The 18,032-nt window shown below is 40.2% G+C and overlaps 1 protein-coding gene across 3 annotated transcripts in view; it reads right to left on the bottom strand.

The window, feature by feature from the left end:
* SPEN (spen family transcriptional repressor) overlaps positions 1-13,063 on the bottom strand; it is a 92,506-nt gene extending 79,443 nt beyond the window's left edge. For all 3 annotated transcript variants that reach the window (XM_061383188.1, XM_061383187.1, XM_061383186.1), the window contains exon 1: positions 12,649-13,063. In XM_061383188.1, coding sequence (XP_061239172.1) covers positions 12,649-12,731 — 83 coding nt within the window. In that variant the 5' untranslated portion in view covers positions 12,732-13,063. The remainder of the gene's footprint in view (positions 1-12,648) is intronic.
* Between the last annotated feature and the right edge of the window lie 4,969 nt (positions 13,064-18,032).

The raw sequence follows: 18,032 nt of genomic DNA on the forward strand, positions 1-18,032 counted from the left end.
ATGCAAGAGACTTGGGTTCGATTCCTGGGTTGGGAAGATCTCCTGGAAAAGGAAATGGCAACCCACTCCAGTATTCTTCCCTGGAAAATTCCACGGACAGAACAGCCTGGCAGGCTACAGTCTAGGGGGTCATAAGGAAAATAAAATGCATGAATTACAAGGAAACCAATTATATTGAAACACAGTTATCAAATATTCAAAAATAGGCCCTTTTGAACATATAGGAAATACACAGGACAAAAGGTGATGTTAATGTATACCACAGGACAAAAATGTAATCAGCAAAACACATGCTATGAGAAACTCTACAGTCAACCTGATTTCCAACAAATTAAGCTGTAAAGAGAGATTAAAACTTACAGATTAAAAAAAATTTAAATAGTTTAATGTCCATCAATAAGTAAATAAATGTAGTATCTTGACTGTGGTAGTGGTGGTGATTACAAGGATGCCTACATTACTCAAAATTCAACAAACTCAACACTTGAAGCAGGTACATTTTATTGTATGCAAATTTTACCTCAACAAAATTTTTAAAATAAATCTTAAGTATTTTATTTAGAGCTTGAGTTAAAAAAAAAAAAATTCTTAAAGCAATTGCAAACTTGAGTACTGGCTCAAGTTTGTAATTGAGCCAATAGTATATCCCTATTCAAATGCCCCAGTCAGACTGAGTATTTGAAATACAGATATACCACAGTATTGGTGCATATCTTCTAGAGATAAACACTGAAATATTTATGGATTAAGTAAGATGTCTGGGAGCTACTTCAAAATAATACCAACTATACACATTGTAGGGCTTGTGCAAAGGAATACAGTTCTTAACTTATTAAGCAATTCTTTGGACAGGGACGAAGAGTAATATACAGGGAGGGGGAAAAAGAAAGTTGAGTGCCGCCACTATAGAAAGCAGTATGGAGGTTCACCAAAAAATTAACAATGGAATTACCATATGACAGCAATTCCACTTCTGGGTATATATCCAAGGAAAACAAAAACACTAATTTGAAAAGATATATGCATCCTCACGTTCACTGCAATATTCATTTATTACCAAAAGCCAAGATACAGAAACAATCTGTATCCACAGATCAATGGATGGATAAAGAAGATGTGACATATGGGCTGTGTATATATGTACACACACGCAGAATGGAATACTATTCGGCCACAGAAAAGGAAATCTTGACATTTGGAACAAAATGAATAAAACTTGAGGGCATAATACTAAGTGAAATAAGTCAGACAAAGACAAATACCATTTGATCTCATTTACATGGGAATTCTTTAAAACAAAAAAAGTTTATTGATACAGAAAAAAGATCAGCACCTGGTGAGTGTGGAGATGGGTGGAACGAAAGGGCTCAAAAGATACAAACTTCCAGTAATAAAGTGAATGTCACAGGGACATAACGTATAGCACAGTGACTGTAGTTAATACTGTGAAAGTTCCTATGAGAGTAAATCTTAAAAGCCCTCATCACGAGAAAAAAAATGGTTTTTATAACTATGTATGATGAGGAATGTTAACTAATGGTAATCATTTTGCAATATATACAAATAAAATTTTATTATGTTGTATACCTGAAATCAATATAAGGTTATGTCGATTATACTTCAATTAAGAATTAAATTAAAATTTACTAATTTAAAATTACTTTTTTAAAATTTAAGTTAAAACAAAAAAAGAAATAAGGTTGAGGTCAGTAAGGTTTGGGGGGAAGTAGAACAAGAGCAAAATTTGCTGAGATATCACATAAAGTGAATGACTAACACCCAAATACATGGAGCAATGATGGGACCTAATGTTATTCCTAAAAAACAAGTTTCTTACCATTCCCTCTTCTGAATGACTAAGCATATAATACAGCTCATATTGATCCTGTGATTAACCTCATGTCATAAAGTCAGTGGGGAAGTAGAATCAAAACCAACAGTTTAAAAAGTGAGGTTGCTCTAAATCTGCCTATAAATGGCATTAGAGGCAGGTGATTCATCCATCCACAAGTTGTCTCCTATAAGGTAAAAATTGAAGACAAAAACATTCAAGTAATTTCCACTTCCACATTCCTTGCCTTGCCTTTCACCTCCCCCCCAGTGTCGGTTTTCAAAGAGAATAGGCAAGAGAGAGAGGATTTGATGTAGCGGCAGCAGGGGTGAGGAGCCCAAAGGTAGATGAGGCAGAGTGGCTGGGCTATTAGCTACACTGAGAACGTGACTCTAGGTAAAGAAGCAAATACATTGAGAATAACAACAGTCAGGTTTCTCACTGTCTGAGAAGCAGTTTAAAAACATGGAAATGGGGAGTTCAGAAAGAATCTTCATGTATGGAAACATGTGTGAACACAGCTTTTAAATATATGATATAGTGGTACATGTAATGTATATATATGTATACATTTGGTGGTGGTGGTGCTCAGTTGCCAAGTCGTGTCCAACTCTTTGTGACCCTATGGACTGCAGCACATCAGGCTTCCCTGTCCTTCACTATCTCCTGGAGTTTGCTCAGATTCACATCCATTGAGTCAGTGATAACATCTCATCCTCTGCCACCCTCTTCTTTTGCCTTCAATCTTTCCCAGCATCAGAGTCTTTTTCAGTAAGTCAGTTCTTCATTTCAGTTGGCCGAAGTATTGGAACTTCAGCATCAGCATCAGTCCTTCAAATGAATATTCAGAGTTGACTTCCTTTAGGATTGACTAGTCTAGGTTTGTCATACCTTTCCAAGAAGCAAGGCTGTAGTCACTGTCCACAGTGATTTTGGAGCCCAAGAAAATAACATCTGTGACTGCTTCCACTTTTTCCCCATCTATTTGCCATGAAATGATGGGATGAGATGCCATGATGTTAGTTTTTTGAATGCTGAATTTTAAGCCAGCCTTTTCATTCTCCTCTTCCACCTTCATCAAGAGGCTCTTTAGTTCCGCTTCACTTTCTGCCATTAGAGTGGTATCATCTGCATATCTGAGGTTGCTGACTCTTCTCCCTGCAATCTTGATTCCAGCTTGTGATTCATCCAGCCTGCCATTCTGCATGATGTACTCTGCAAAGAAGTTAAATAAGCAGGGTGATGATATACAGCCTTCTCATACCCCTTTCCCAATTTTGAACTGGTTAGTTGTTCTGTGTAAGGTTCTAATTGCTGCTTCTTGACCCACAAACAGGTTTCTCAGGAGACAAATAAGATCATCTGGTATTTCCATCTCTTAAAAAATTTTCCAGCTTGTGATCTACAGTCATAAGCTTTAATGTAGTCAATGAACAGGTTGTATACATATACACACACAATACACATCCTCTTATCTCTGTACCAATGAGAAAACTTGCACCCAGATCTTGGTTTCTAAATACCATCCCTCATGAAAAGAACCAAGAGTTTCTTGGACAAATGGTTGATTCCAGGACTAGGGGAGGGAAAATACAAGATGAGCCTTTGTTGTTGCCAGAAATAAATGTTTAAGAGAATAGTGGGGAGATAGCAAAAGGGCAAAGTAGCCAATTTGAAGGGGTTCCCACTGGTCAAATCTAGGATGATTTAGGTATCAAAATAAGCAAGCCCTGAATTAAAACCTACAGAAAAAAATGGAAATCATATATATGTGTGCCTGTATGTACACGCATATTTCCAAATATATATTGTTGTTGTTTGGTTGCTTGGTCGTGTCCGACTCTTTACAATCCCATGGACTGCAGCACCAGGCTTCCCTGTTCTTCACCATCTCCAGGAGCTTTGCTCAAACTCATGTCCATTGAGTCGGTGATGCCATCCAACCATCTTGTCCTCTGTCATCCTCTTCTCCTCCTGCCTTCAATCTTTCCCAGCATCAGGGTCTTTTCTAATGAATCGGCTTTTCACATCAGGTGGCCAAAGTACTGGAGTTTCAGCTTCAGCCTCAGTCCTTCTAATGAATATTCAGGATTGATATCCTCTACAATTGACTGGTTGGATCTCCTTGCAGTCCAAGAGACTCTCAAGAGTCTTCTCCAACACCACAGTTCAAAAGCATCAATTCTTCAGCGCTCAGCTTTCTTTATGGTCCAACTCTCACATCCATACATGACTACCAGAAAAACTGTATCTTTGACTATATGGACCTTTGTTGGCAAAGTAATATCTCTGCTTTTTAATATGCTGTCTAGGTTGGTCATAGCTTTTCTTCCAAGGAGCAAGCTGCGGTCACCATCTGCAGTGATTTTGGAGCCCAAGAAAATAAAGTCTGCACTGTTTCCATTGTTTCCCCATTTATCTGCCATGAAGTGATGGGACTGGGTGCTATGATCTTCATTTTTTGAATGCTGAGTATTAAGTCAGCTTTTTCACTCTCTTTCACCTTTATTCAAAATGTATATATATTCTCAATGTACATATTTATACTTTGTACATATGTATAAATATATATTTATATATGTACATAAAAATATATACATATATTTCCAAATATATATATGGAAAATTCTTACCTACAGCAGAATTACTGAGGAAGTAATCACAGTACTAGATTATCATTTGCAACAATCACAGCAGTATATAATACAGTCAAGAGTTAACAATGAGGGGACTGCCCTGGTGGTCCAGTAGATAAGACTCCTAGTTCCCAATGCAGGGAGCCTGGGTTCAATCCCTGATCAGGGAACTAGATTCCACATGCCACAACCAAGGCCCAATGCAGCCAAACAAAAATGAAAACATTAAAAAAAGTTATCAAAGGATGTCAAGGCTACCGGGTTTAGGGCTGATGATGGAAAAAAGACTATGAGTACAATATTGGATATCTTCCCATAAAATGTTAATCAAATAAAAGGGGGGAGATAGTGAAGACACTAATTTTACTAGGTGATCAAAGTTAACATCACCAGTGTGGGATGGAGCCATACTGTTTCCATATTTTGATAAAGCACAGAATTATTTCTGTGATATATCTGCCAACAAAGCATGACGTGATCTGGTCACAAGGTAATATTGGACAGACCTGGGTGGAAGGTCAGCCTACAGACTGAAAGAACTATGTTCTTTAAGGCTATGAGGCACATGAGAATTAAGAGTAAGAAACTGTTACAGAAGGATGACACCCAACAACCAAAGGCAATACATGGTACTGGCTAGAATCCTGGATCAAAAAGGAAAGAGGGACATTGCTGGGATGACTGGCATCATTTGAATGAGGTCTATGGATTGGCTAATACTGTTATACCAGTGTTGATTTCCTGGCTGAGAATACTGTACGGTGAAATGCAGAAGTGTCTTTGTTTTCGGGAGGTACACACTGGAGAATAAAGGGTGAAAGGATGATATGCCAGGAGACAACAAGAGAAGGTAATGGAAGAAATTTGGCAAAATGCTAACAACTGAGGAATCTGTGCGAAGGGAATGTGGGAATTCTTTGTACTTTTCCTTAACTATTTCAAAATAAATTTTAAATGAAAAAAATAACGGTTAGGCAGTGGATCTAGTTATTTGGACTGGTCTTCATTCCTGTGAATCAAATGTTATCTTTTCAAAGAGGCCTTCCTCATCACGCCACCCCCATTACTCGCCATCCCTTACTGTGTTTTCTTTTTCCTCATAAAGCAGAATAAGTCATGGTTGATGGTCACTGGAGCTAAATGGTACACAGGATTAATTTACTATTTTTCTACTTTTTGTGTATGTTCAAATTCTCCAAGGTAGAATTTTAAAAGTATATCCACAACACAGATTGACCATACAGTATCATGTGTGTGTGTGTGTGTGTGTAGAGAGAGAGATTCATGCTTCATGCTGTCTGCAGTAATCTGCACATACATAGACACAGATCTTGACCCAGGGATTGAACCCAGGTCTCCCACACTGCAGGAAGACTCTTTACTATCTGAGCCACCAGGGAAGCCCCCATATATACACAAACATATATATGTGTGTGTGTGTGTATATGTGTGTGTGTGTGTATACATCTTTATTAATGCGTTAAATAGAAGTATTTAGCAGGTCTAAAAGTTATTGTCATTTCAAGTTGTGATGAGCATAAATGAGATGTCTGCAACAACCGTAATGTGAAATATGAAAATACATCTGATTGGTGTTGGCGATCATCACAGGTACTGCTCATACTACCATGCTGGTACTACACTACAATACAGTTAAGAGTTGACAGAAATGCTAAATTCTGATAAGAAGTTAGTGAAAATAAAGATACAGCATTTTCCAAGACAAATTTAAGTACCTCCTCCTAAATTCTGGTCTAAATGGCAATAGTTTTCACTGAACAATCTAATATCCTTTTGATATAGTAAAGTGCTAAACTTTTAATATATTTTTTCTTTTAATCTCAGATGACTTAAATAATTTTGAGTGGGGAATTCCCTGGCAGTCCAGTGGCTAGGGGTCCACACTTCCACTGCAGAGGGCATGGGCTGGTTCCATGGTTGGGGAACTAAGATCCCACATGCCACAACATGCAGCTCCCTGGGGGAAAAAAAAATTAATAAAAAATTTTAAATCTTGAGTAAAAAAGAGCCTTTAATGCAGACAGCATGAAGCATGAATTTTAAAAAGTAATAGTTGAAGGGCTTCCCTGGTGGTCCAGTGGTTAAGAATCTGCCTTGCAACACAAGGGACACTGGTTTGATCCCTAGTCTGGGAAGATCTTACATGCCATGAAGCAACTAAGCCTGTGTGCCACAGCTACTAAGCCCATGCACTGCAACTACTGAGGCCCACACATTTAGAGCCTGTGCTCCTCAACAAGAGCAGCCACTGCAACGAGAAGCCCTCACACCGCCAAGAGTAGCCCCCACTTGCCACAACTAGACACAATTAGAGAAAGCCTGCTTGAAGCAACGAAGACCCACCATAGCCAATAAATAATTAAATAAATCTTAAAAAAAAAAAAAAAAGCTGACAAACTTCTTTAGTGGGCTCTATTATTCTTTAAAAAAAAGTAATGCCTGAAAAAAAATTCATACCTACCAATTTACTGACTTACAAAAGATGCAAATCACTATATGTCAAATGTAAAATACAAAATGTTTTTAAGCAGAGTACAAATATTTTAGTTTTTAAATAAAAGGAATAAAATGATTGGGTGAAAGTTAAAAAAAGAAAAATCACTGAGCCTATTTTAAGAATCAAAGAAACTATGTTAGTCGCTTAGTACTGTCCAACTCTTTGCAACCCCATGGACTACAGCCCACCAGGCTCCTCTGTCCATGGAATTCTCCAGGCACAAATACTGGATAGGGTAGCCATTCCCTTCTCCAGGGGATCTTCCCAATCCTTTGATTGAACCCAGATCTCCTGCACTGCAGGCAGATTCTTCATCATCTGAACCACCAGGGAAGCCCAAAGAAATTATAAATGGATCATATGTAAGAGTACATATACTGTGCATAAACATGATTAAGACTGTAACAAAATCAATACAAGATATAACCAGAAAAATCTTCATTTCATTTGTCAATGTAACCGAAACTCAGCATCTAATACAAAGATACAAAGACATACACATAATCCCGAAGTTTAATGCTGGACCAAAAACCTAGAACCAAGTATAAAACAAAAGTAATAATAAATGTTTTCCATTTGAATGTTCCACAAATATTCCTTAACTGTAAGAAACGGAGCAGTTCTCATATAATAAAAATCTTTAAACATGCTAGATTTCAATTCATCCTATAATCAAAATGAAATCCTAAGTAATTAATCCAAGAATTCACTAAATTTAAGTTAGGATTTTATAGAGACATACCACTGTGGGTTTTTTTAAGATGTTTAAAATTTTTAACTTGGCAGAGAGAGACACATGTAAGGGGAAAAAAATGTGACTGTCTCAATACTTTAACATTACACCAAGAACACCTCACTGCAAAGCATACTTCCACATACTAAAAAAAAGCTAGCAGCACACAAAATTATATAATTTATAATAAGCTGATTAAACATCCTAATTGATTTCCACAACAGAGCATGCTATTTTCACTCAAAATATAAGCAGATAGAAGGCATATAATAAAGAAAAAATTAAAGTGTTTTTAATATAGAAAAGTGTTACTTTAGTTAGTCTCCTTGTTCAACAGACTAATATATGTCTATTTAGAGTTGATGAACAACAATTTATTTCAAAGCATCCAATAATTACACTGGGGAGCACAATTTTAACGATTATATACACTCAAGGTATTTTCAGACTGCAATGTTTACTCTAAATACTGTGGACTAGTTTAATACAGCTCAAACACTAGGGACTCTTAAAAGAAAAAGCAAAAAAAAACAAACATATAGTTCCCAATCAGAATATGCTAGTTTTCACAAAAAAAATTCAGTTTTTTAAAAAATTTGAGCAAAATTTGAAACTAAGGGGAAAATGAGACTTGGAAGACTATTTGGAAAAAATTTCAAATTACCACTATCCCTGTAACATCTGTACGTCTTTCTGAAGCATTAGTGCTCACAAGATTAAAAATGTCTCCAAATTCAAGCCTGAAATCTCTTCATAAGCATACCAAACAAGACAACACCTGAGTAATCAGTCTACAAGAAAGGTAGTTGGAAAAAGGTGCCCTCTACACAAGTCAAACACCTTCTTTCTTCTTGGCACTGAGCCCTCTGTTCTCCTCCAATCTGCCAGCGGCATTTCTAACTCAAGAAATAAAATACAAAATTTCAAGCATTCTGTGTTAATTTTTAATGCTATTTTTCAAGATAAGTATAAAAGTATTTTACTTCATTGTTTTAATGTGCAAAAGCCTATCACAAAAATAGGTATTCAAAATTATAACATTCAGAAACAGAGGTGTTTCTTCATAGAAACCGGCTCAGCCTAAAAGAATAAACCATAAAGCAGTGATGCAGGCTAGGATGAGTCAAATTTGTTTAAGTCTAAAAATATCTCTAGTCATAGAGTATGTGAGGATAAGGAAACTCTACCACAATACTTTATTATTGTGTCCCAGAAGTAAAGCTATCCAAATTCATGTAATGTAACATACATACCAGCTAAAACTGAGTTTCATTCTTTGACAAAAATTTTTACATGAATTACTACCTTGCTCACCCTCTGTAAGATCTTCAACCTATTCTTTAGAACTGAGAATGGACGGGAAGAACCTGTATATGAGATTTACTTCAAATCTGAAAATAAAATAGAGAGTTTTTTTCCTTCTAAAGGGTTTTATTCATTGGCTCATTCTAATTCAGGGAGCTGCCTCAGCACACACACCTCTCCCTCTGACAACTAAGACAGCAACCAATTGTTGTATAACTCCTCCCATCCCCCTTCAATCCAGCTAACACACCATACAAAGAAAAGGACTTTCTCTATTGTGCAAATACAGTCTCTGCAATGGATCTTTGTTAAATAAAATTTGATTCAGAAATACTTAATTCTTTTCAATCAGTATATTGAATGCTGTTAAAATAATGAGCACATTATATTATTCTTATTGCAAGAAAGTAAAGCCAAATTTTGAAAATGTTCTGATTACATTCTAAAGGTTTGGTGTTTCTTTGGCACAGAGAAAAAAGCCAAATCAGCAAGCTTCCTTCAATCTATTTTCTACCAAACACTGATCAAAATATAAATAAAAGAATTGGCTCTGATCGACCCCCATCCCAAAATGCTTCTCAACTACCCTGCTCCCAAAGCTGTCTCTTTGAATCATTCTTTAAAATTCAAACACTTACTACAAGCCTAATCACCGTTACAAGAACATTCATTTTGAAACATTTTATATAATGTATTCCCAGTGTACACTACTTAATCCCGTAAAACAGTTATTAGTTAATGTTGAAATCAGCTAGGGAAAACAGTGAAAGTAGGTACTTTAACCTCAGTCTTAGTATAGGTATAGGCATGGTTTTTCTCATTATGATTTCTAGAAGACATCAGAAGTCAATATTCTTCAATTTTCTTGCAAAGCTACTATTCTGGTCCAACCACTGTTTTATCCCTTTCACTTATTCACATTTAGCTTCCCTCCCTATAGCAATGTCACATTTTACAAAACGTTCTCTACAATAAGGATAAAAGACCTTGAATTTCTCCAAACAAAGTCCATTTAGCGCCACAGCTGGATCAGCAAGAATATTTCTGGTACACGTTTAAGGATAAACAAGAAGCCAGACATAGAGATTACCTGTTAGGGGAGTAGGGGGTGAGGGGTGGGAACTGGAATTCCCAGGGTTGGGGTAAAGGGAAGATTTTTCTGTAAACCTTTTTACACTCTCTAAACCCACTAAGAATGCACTATCTATCCAAACATAAGAGCAAACATGTTTAAAATTCTCAAAAGTCGTTTTAAAAATATAAAGGAGTGTCAGGGACACTCGGTCTACTTAGTTTTAAGATAATCTGCTTTTACCAATAGCATCTGCTTTTGCTCTGCAATAGGTAACACACTGCTTTAAATGCAGTCCTGAGCAATGTGCCAGCTAAACCGTCTTTAACACTGAAACGTTTCTGCAGACCGCCGCCTTCCAAGGCAGCTCGCATCCTCCGCCCGCTCCTCCCTCTGTGCATTCTGAGATCAGCTCTGCTGATTCCCACATAAAGTGGGTCCTGGCCGCCATTTTAGAAAGTCATTCACACAGGCCGGACGGCAGCACCATCTACTTAAAAACCTTCCAAGACTCCCTCGGATGACTTCCTTTTTCCTCTCGAACTTCTCATCTCGCCAGGGGAGTCAAACTGCCCGCGACAGGCAGACACTCTTTCTAGAATCTGCATAATGCCGAAATGACACTTCTGGCCACGTAATACTGAGGGGCAAAGCAAATGCTGCAATGCACGTGTTTGCACGTCGGTGCCTACGAATTTCCCAGGCGGAGACCTACAGAGAAGGTCCGCAAGAAGATAAAAGCAAGTGCATCTAAGTGGCTTTTCCACTCCAATAATCTTGCGCCTAAATGATTTTTCCACCAAAACATTGAAGATACGGGGCCTCCGTATGGGGTAAGGGGTGGAGCAGCGCCAGGGAGCGAGTTCCCATCTGCTTCCCCACGAGCCCGAGATCTCCCCTTTGTCACAGGGGACACAGGCGAGTTTTTGCTCCTGCCTTCCCGCTGCCTGGTTTCTCAGCACAACGTAGTAAACACCGGGAGTCCCTGGAAGCGCGCCTCCTCCAGTCTCGCCGAGGACAGCTTTAGTGGGTTATGAATGGCCTCACTATTCCAGGCTCCTTTTCACACGCGGACACGCGCAGACGCGCGTTCCAGCGGTGAAGATTTAATACCCCAGTAACAGCAACCACCAACAGAATCAATGATCCTCCATTTGAAAGAGCGGAGCTCCGCTGCCGCTGCTTCCATTTCCTGATCCAAGCTGCTCAGGAGCGAGCGACGCAATCTATTTTTCCCATGGTGACTCACTAATAAGGGCGCTCCATAATTTCCTTCACTCACTAGATAGTAAGAGGAATTAAAAGTAAACCAAACTTAAAACCTTCCGAAGTCTTGAATATCGGAAGAAACAGTCATTTCCGAGGACTATCACGTATCTGCCACGGTCCTCTCGATTTACATCGCTGTTCAGTAAAGCGTCATTTTCGGTTATTTCACACCGAAGGCTCCATCAGCGATGGCAGACAGTGATTTCACAAAATAAAAACAAATGCTGAACGCTACTAAGTAACTAAAATGTATCAAGAACATTTACCCTTTACTACCCCTACTGCTGCCGCTGCTGCTACCCCTGAACAAAAAATACACTCTGGGAAAAAGCTTTCTAGAAGAGCTACATTTAACCTGAAAAGGCTTGCATTTTTTAACCACTGATGTAGGAATTCTGGGTGGGAGGGGAGCAGCCTTATAAAGGCTGCCCAGTGTTCAGACCCCGAGGCCGGAGCGCCGGCGCGGCGGGGGCTCTGTTGCAGGAGGCGGCTCCTCCTCTGCGAGCGCTCGGTCCCCACCGTGCTCCCCATCCAGGGACCCCAGAGCGCTGAAAGCAGGAAGGCGAAAGAGCCGAAACAGACGCACCAGCTTATTCTCGGACACCATCCTCCGCCCAACCCCACAAAAACAAGGTGGGGAGAATCTAAAACATTTGCGTCCATTTAGTTTCTAGGTCTGTGAGCCTTCATGAGAGGTCCCTAGAATCCAGTAGTGTCTTTCCAGTTCCGAGATGCCCCCATGTCACCTACCAAGACTTTTCCGTTTGTATAACCTTTCCTTTCGCACAAAACCCTCTCTAGGTCAGACATATCCCCGCGTCCGCAGGGCGAGGAGCGGGAGCTGCTGCGGGACTCGGGAGTTGGCCGGGCCGGGGGTTGTCGGGGCGGGGTAGGGGTTCGGGTCCCCGGGGCTCAGGGGCAGCTCGGTTCGGGCGTGTTGGCCGGGACAGCCGCACCGAACCGGGGCAGCGGCGCGCAAGGACGCGACCCCACCGTCGGCTGGCCAGCCTGAGAACACCCTCCCGGCGCCGGCTTCGCTGAGGCCGAGCGACAGCCGCCTCCTTATTGGGAAGGGAGAGGGTGGGAGCCGAGTCCGCTCCGCCGAGGCCCAACGCCGCGACGCGGACAGAGAGGCGGCCAGGCAGCCGCGCGCCCTCCGCACCGGTCCGTGGGTCTGGCCCGGGTCCCCTCACCAGTTCCGCGCACGGGGAGGGGCCGGCAACGGGCCGGAGTGGGCAGCGGTGCCCGAGGAGAGAGCGCGGCCCCGGGCCTCGTGTCACTCACCGTTTGAAATGCTCGATGATCTTCTCTTCCCGCACATTCTCCGGTAAGTTGCCCACCCAGAGGTGCCTGGTTTCCCGGACCATGCTGGGCGGTGTGCTGGCGACCGCTGGTGCGGGTTCCCCCTCGCCGGCTTCGTACGAGCCCGTCAGCGCCGGGAGGCGGGCGCCGAGGAGGCGGCGGCGGCGGCGGCGGCTGCGGCGGTGGCGTCGGCAGCGGCGGCGGCTCCTCCGGCTCCCCCCCGTGCAGAGACCATCCCTCTCCCCCAGGTTCTGACTCTCGGGCCTCGCAGCTCCGCTCTGCCGCCACCACACACCCGAAGCCGACCCTCGCGCTCCGGAGGCGCATGCGCCCGGGCAGCGGCGGGCGGGGGAGCGGGGAGGAGGGGCGAGCGGGACCCGGGCGGCAGCGACTACGATGGAGCTGGCGCTGTGGCAGCCGGACGCTTCCCACCGGCGCGCGCGGCCCGCCTCCCTCACCGCGGGCGCGCGCTCGTCCGCCCGACCGCCCGCTGAGGCCGAGACGCCGAGTTCCTCCCAGCCGGCGCGCAAGCGCGCGAGGTAGGGAAGAACGCGGGGCCAGGAAGGAACGCTCACGCGCTCCGTCCCAGTGCGCAGGCGCGCAGCCCTCTGTCAGGTCAAGCGCTGTTTCAGGCTTGGGGCACAGCGAGTGCAGGAGAAGGTACCGCCTCCAGCGCCTCTAACAGGGCTCCTAGGCGCTGGCCTAGGGGAAGAAAAGAGAAAGGGGGTTGGTATTCACAAGGCTGCGTGTCAAAGCGGCTGCCGAGCCTTCTCTCCTAGAAGAAGTCAGGACTTCTTCCCCTGCTCACCTTTGGTCAGCTTCTGGCCATTTCCGGGCACTTGGAGCCGCGCCTGCTTGGGAAAGTGTCAGAACAAGGCCGCCTTTCTCACCGCCCATCTAAGCTATAACAGCTGCAGAAACCCATCCCTCCCAAGAATCATTAGCTTGTAACATTAAGCAACTTTATTTTATATAAGATCTTGCGAAACAGTTTGCAAGATCTCTTTGCTGATCGTTATGGTATACCAAGAGTAGAACTGAAGTGAGATGGTTACATGTCTGGATAGTGTTCCCCTCAGAAAATTTACTATAAAATCTAAGCAAAGGGAGGGGATTGGAACCCTAGCCTTTCCAGACCTAAGAGCTTTTAAATTTTAAAGCCTACAGTTGAACTTTTTAGTTATCAGAGCCCCGAAGAAAACCCACAAAATTAAGGCAATGGTATTGAGTCCAGAAAAATTGAATTGTTTAGAACTGTCAACAGCTCAGTTTCCTTTTACGTTTTTTATCTACAGAAAAACAATCATAGGTGTAGTGCTTTACAGACCAGATTTTAAATATTAGATCTCATTCACTGTCTCCTTAAATACAAGCCAACTTATCAAACTGATACTTTTTATTGGAACATATGGTCATCATAATTAATGGCACTAACACCTGGGGTCACCTGTACATAGTTAAATTGTCTCTTTAATTCCACAGATGGTAAAGCTCCAAGTAGGTTTTTTGTTTGTCATATAGCTTAACATAAGCTTCTTAATGATGTGTCAGAGAGTCATGTCAGATAGTCATATCAACTTTTCTTGTATTTGGGTTCAGGGTCTATACTGTACTTAAATTTGATCTCAGCAGGTCTGCTCAACTGAGATCTTCTTTTCCTTACTCTTAGGATATTAGAAGACTAAACAAGCACCCCAACCCCTTACACAGTTACAACAATTACAGAACAAGATGTGCCTCCTCAGGAGATAACTATCCATTGAAATGATTTTTGGATTTTTGACAACTTACTCATAAAAAAGTACCACCACAATAGTGGCAGTCATTTGTAATTTAGTTAAGGCCTTTAATGCCACCCAAGAGGTTCACCTTGTCTTCATGCAAATCAGTCATTAAATGACAGGGAAATATTTTTTCTTGAAAGTATTATGGAATTGATTGCTCAGTAAAAGTAAAAGCAAATCAACCTATATTCAGATGTAGGACTAGACATTTACATTTGGCCATTTCTCTGTCACAATTATCACATAAGGAGTGTTGGGCCAGCATACAATTAGCTACACTCGTGAACTACATAGTTCTATATATGTGGCTGCAGTTAGCGTTGAACTGACTGGCATTTTTCCACGAAGCATAAATTTCTATATAAGCAGCCACAATGAAACACACTTTAAAATATTATGTAAATTACTCATTTAAAACCTGAGAGGCCCTGAATTAGCTGCATCTTCTTAGTGTCACAGGAAGAACAGAAGCTCAGCTCAATCTCATTTTAAGGGGCAACAGACAAAGAAGATTCAAAAAACAGCACCCTGCAATTACAGAAATAAAGAACATATCTCACCTTGAACGCAGCCTTCAGTTAAAATCATGCTGAAGAAAATTCAAGGGCTGAAAAAGGAGGGGGGGTGGTGGCAGCTTTTAGACAAAATCATTAGAAGAGAGGCTAGAGTCATTATTAAATGTGGTATTTTGTATCCATCTATAACTCCCACAGAACAATAAAAGGATAAGCTAAAACAAAATAAGAATCAATTAAGAGGTATTTATAATTTCTCTATGGCACAAGAATAGGGAGACATTAAATGAAAATTGAAAGCAACATGTTTGCCAACTAAATTTTTTTAATGTCATTCTCTTAGGTTTTCCTAAAGATCTTGTTACAGAAGTGTTGTTTCTCCATGTAAAAAGCAGAATAGATATGTAATTTTACATAAAGTTTAATTTGAAATGGAAAAGTTGTTTGCAAATACTTCCAAGCCTCCCACCTTTTGGAAGGTAGCAGAAGAGAAACTGTGGAGTGGATAATTACTAACATACAAATTGTTAAGCAAAGTTGAGTTAAAGTTCTCCCGAAGACCTTTAGAGATCACAGGATATCAAGAAGATGATTAGCAAATGCCAAATGAAGTTGATATCATTTCCCAGTTTGCCAAAGGTTTATCAAACAACTGAGAAACAGTCTCTGTTTAACAATATAAAGGCTAGAGAATTCCCTGGCTGTCCAGCAGTTAGGACTCAGCACTTTTACTGCCCAGGGTCCAGGTTCAATTCCTGATGGGGGAACCAAGATTACACAAGACACGAAGCAATATACACACACACACACACACACACACACACACACACATATATATTATTAAGATATTTGGGCTAGCAAAATCCCATTAAACATTACTTGATAGCACCTCATACTCAGATTCCCTTGAAGTGTTACTTTCATACTTGTTTTCAGAATTATAGGCACCAAAAGTAGCAAGCAAGGTACTAATTTAGCTTCTTGGGTTTTTAAAAATCTGATATGCACTTCTCAGAATTCACAGCCTATTAAAATCTCACTACATCAGCCTAAATAGACATACAGATAATTTAATGAGTAAAACAAATTTTATTTCTGTTCAAATATTTAGTATGTTCCTGTGATGCCCCTAAAAATATTATTCTGACTTCAGTTAGGCAAATTCATTTGAAGGAAAAGTAGTTCACATTATAGATGCTGAGTTCCAATGAGCAATTCAGGTGGGAATTCTATCCATTTCTACAAAAGTTAACATTCACTGGTTAAAAGTAATGTCCATGCTCCTTACTGATTCTTCAGCATAACAATACTTGACCTTGAACTTTGAAGGATACTGAAAAACAGATGGTATGAATGAGAGATACAGTATAATGGAAGTACCCCTGCGTTGAGTCAAAAATTACAGTTCCATTTTTGTCACTGGCTATATGGCCTAGTAAACTCGGTCAAATTCCTTAAAGTCTGAATATCCTTATCTGCAAAATGAGGATAAAAGTATCTCTTCTTTATCTAGTAAGGCTGCTAGAAGTATCAAGGAAGATAATACATGTAAAAGTATTTAAAAGTAACACAGCCTAAAAATGTCATGAATACTATTAAGTTGACTGGCAATTCCATATTAATATCAGAAGTAAGCATCAGGTGAAGTTAAAAACATACCATGATCAATTTATAGCTTTTCAGGATTAGAGCCAGGTGTTATAGTCAAATCAGTTGACTGCATATCAACTATGAAGTTCCTTGCACTCTTTTGCTGACTTTTTCTATTGCAAAACTCTTAATAACAAAACTGGTAAATACATGCCCTTTGCACAGCCCTGAAAATCAAATGTTGGGTTTTCTCAGTGCTTTTCATGTTTTTTGACAACGTATCAGGGAACACTGGGAAAACTTTACTTTGTTTCTGTCCTTGGGCAGAATTATTTACAAATATTTACAAGGGCAGAATTGTTTTCATAAACATTTATTTTTGTATGTTTTCAAAAGAAAAACAGCCCACTCTTTATTCTCTGATTTTTTAACAGTTAATAATTTATGGTCACTGAAAAAGATGAAAAGTAGGATGTGATCTCTTCTTTCATCTATGATAAATGGATGGTGAAGTGAATTTTCCCATGAGTATGAAAGATAATTCAGAAAGGTGACATTAAAAGCAGAGCCATTTGCAAAGTGGAATTAAAATAGATGTGCTTTTAATCAGGACTGATTTTCACTGTGCGGACTGACTGTATTTAGCATGCTAGATGTGCTCAAAGAGTTCAGTCATGTGTAATGGAAGCCCAATGGGGAAAAGCATCCGAGCTTCAAACTCAAGCTTTGAATGCTAAGGAGCCAACAGATCAGATAAATTACTATCACCATTTAAATAGGAGACAGTATAGTTACGAGATATTTAACAAAAATTTGGTTACCAGTCGAGTTCCACACTATGAACTGTTTTATAAGAAAATATACTTAAAATATAAGCACTGTTCCTAAAGACATAACATGAAAATATACTAACTAGTTCTAAAAATGTTTTGTTATGTTTTAATTTAACAGTTAATAATTTATGGTTACTGCAAAAGATCAAAAAGTAGGATGTGATCTCTTCTTTCATCTATGATAAATGGATGGTGAAGTGAATTTTCCCATGAGCATGAAGGATAATTCCGAAAGGTGACATTAAAAGCACATGAGACATATGAGAACCTGACAATACAAGCAACCTCCTAGTATTAGAATCAGTTCCCCCCCCCCAAGAACAGTAGAAAATAAAACAGACAAAACTACTGCATTATTCTCAGAGTATTTTGACACCTTGCTAGTTCTGCACGTCAACTGATGAAAAAGACAGACCAGTATATTAACATTCATTTTGATATATGAGGCTCACTGAAGTGAAATTATACATATGTCAATGATAAAACTCCAATCAGTTGAACAGTATTAGTTAGCCAGTCCTTCTCTAACTCATTTTTTCACACTTCACAATCTACTTTACTGTTCAATTCTCTAAGAAAGTTAAATTATTTATTCCACATTGTTTTTGGTTTTCCATAAATGGATATAATCGCTGATATTTTCT

The sequence above is a fragment of the Bos javanicus genome, chromosome 16 (genome assembly GCF_032452875.1).
Source record: "Bos javanicus breed banteng chromosome 16, ARS-OSU_banteng_1.0, whole genome shotgun sequence".
Taxonomy (NCBI): Eukaryota; Metazoa; Chordata; class Mammalia; order Artiodactyla; family Bovidae; genus Bos; species Bos javanicus.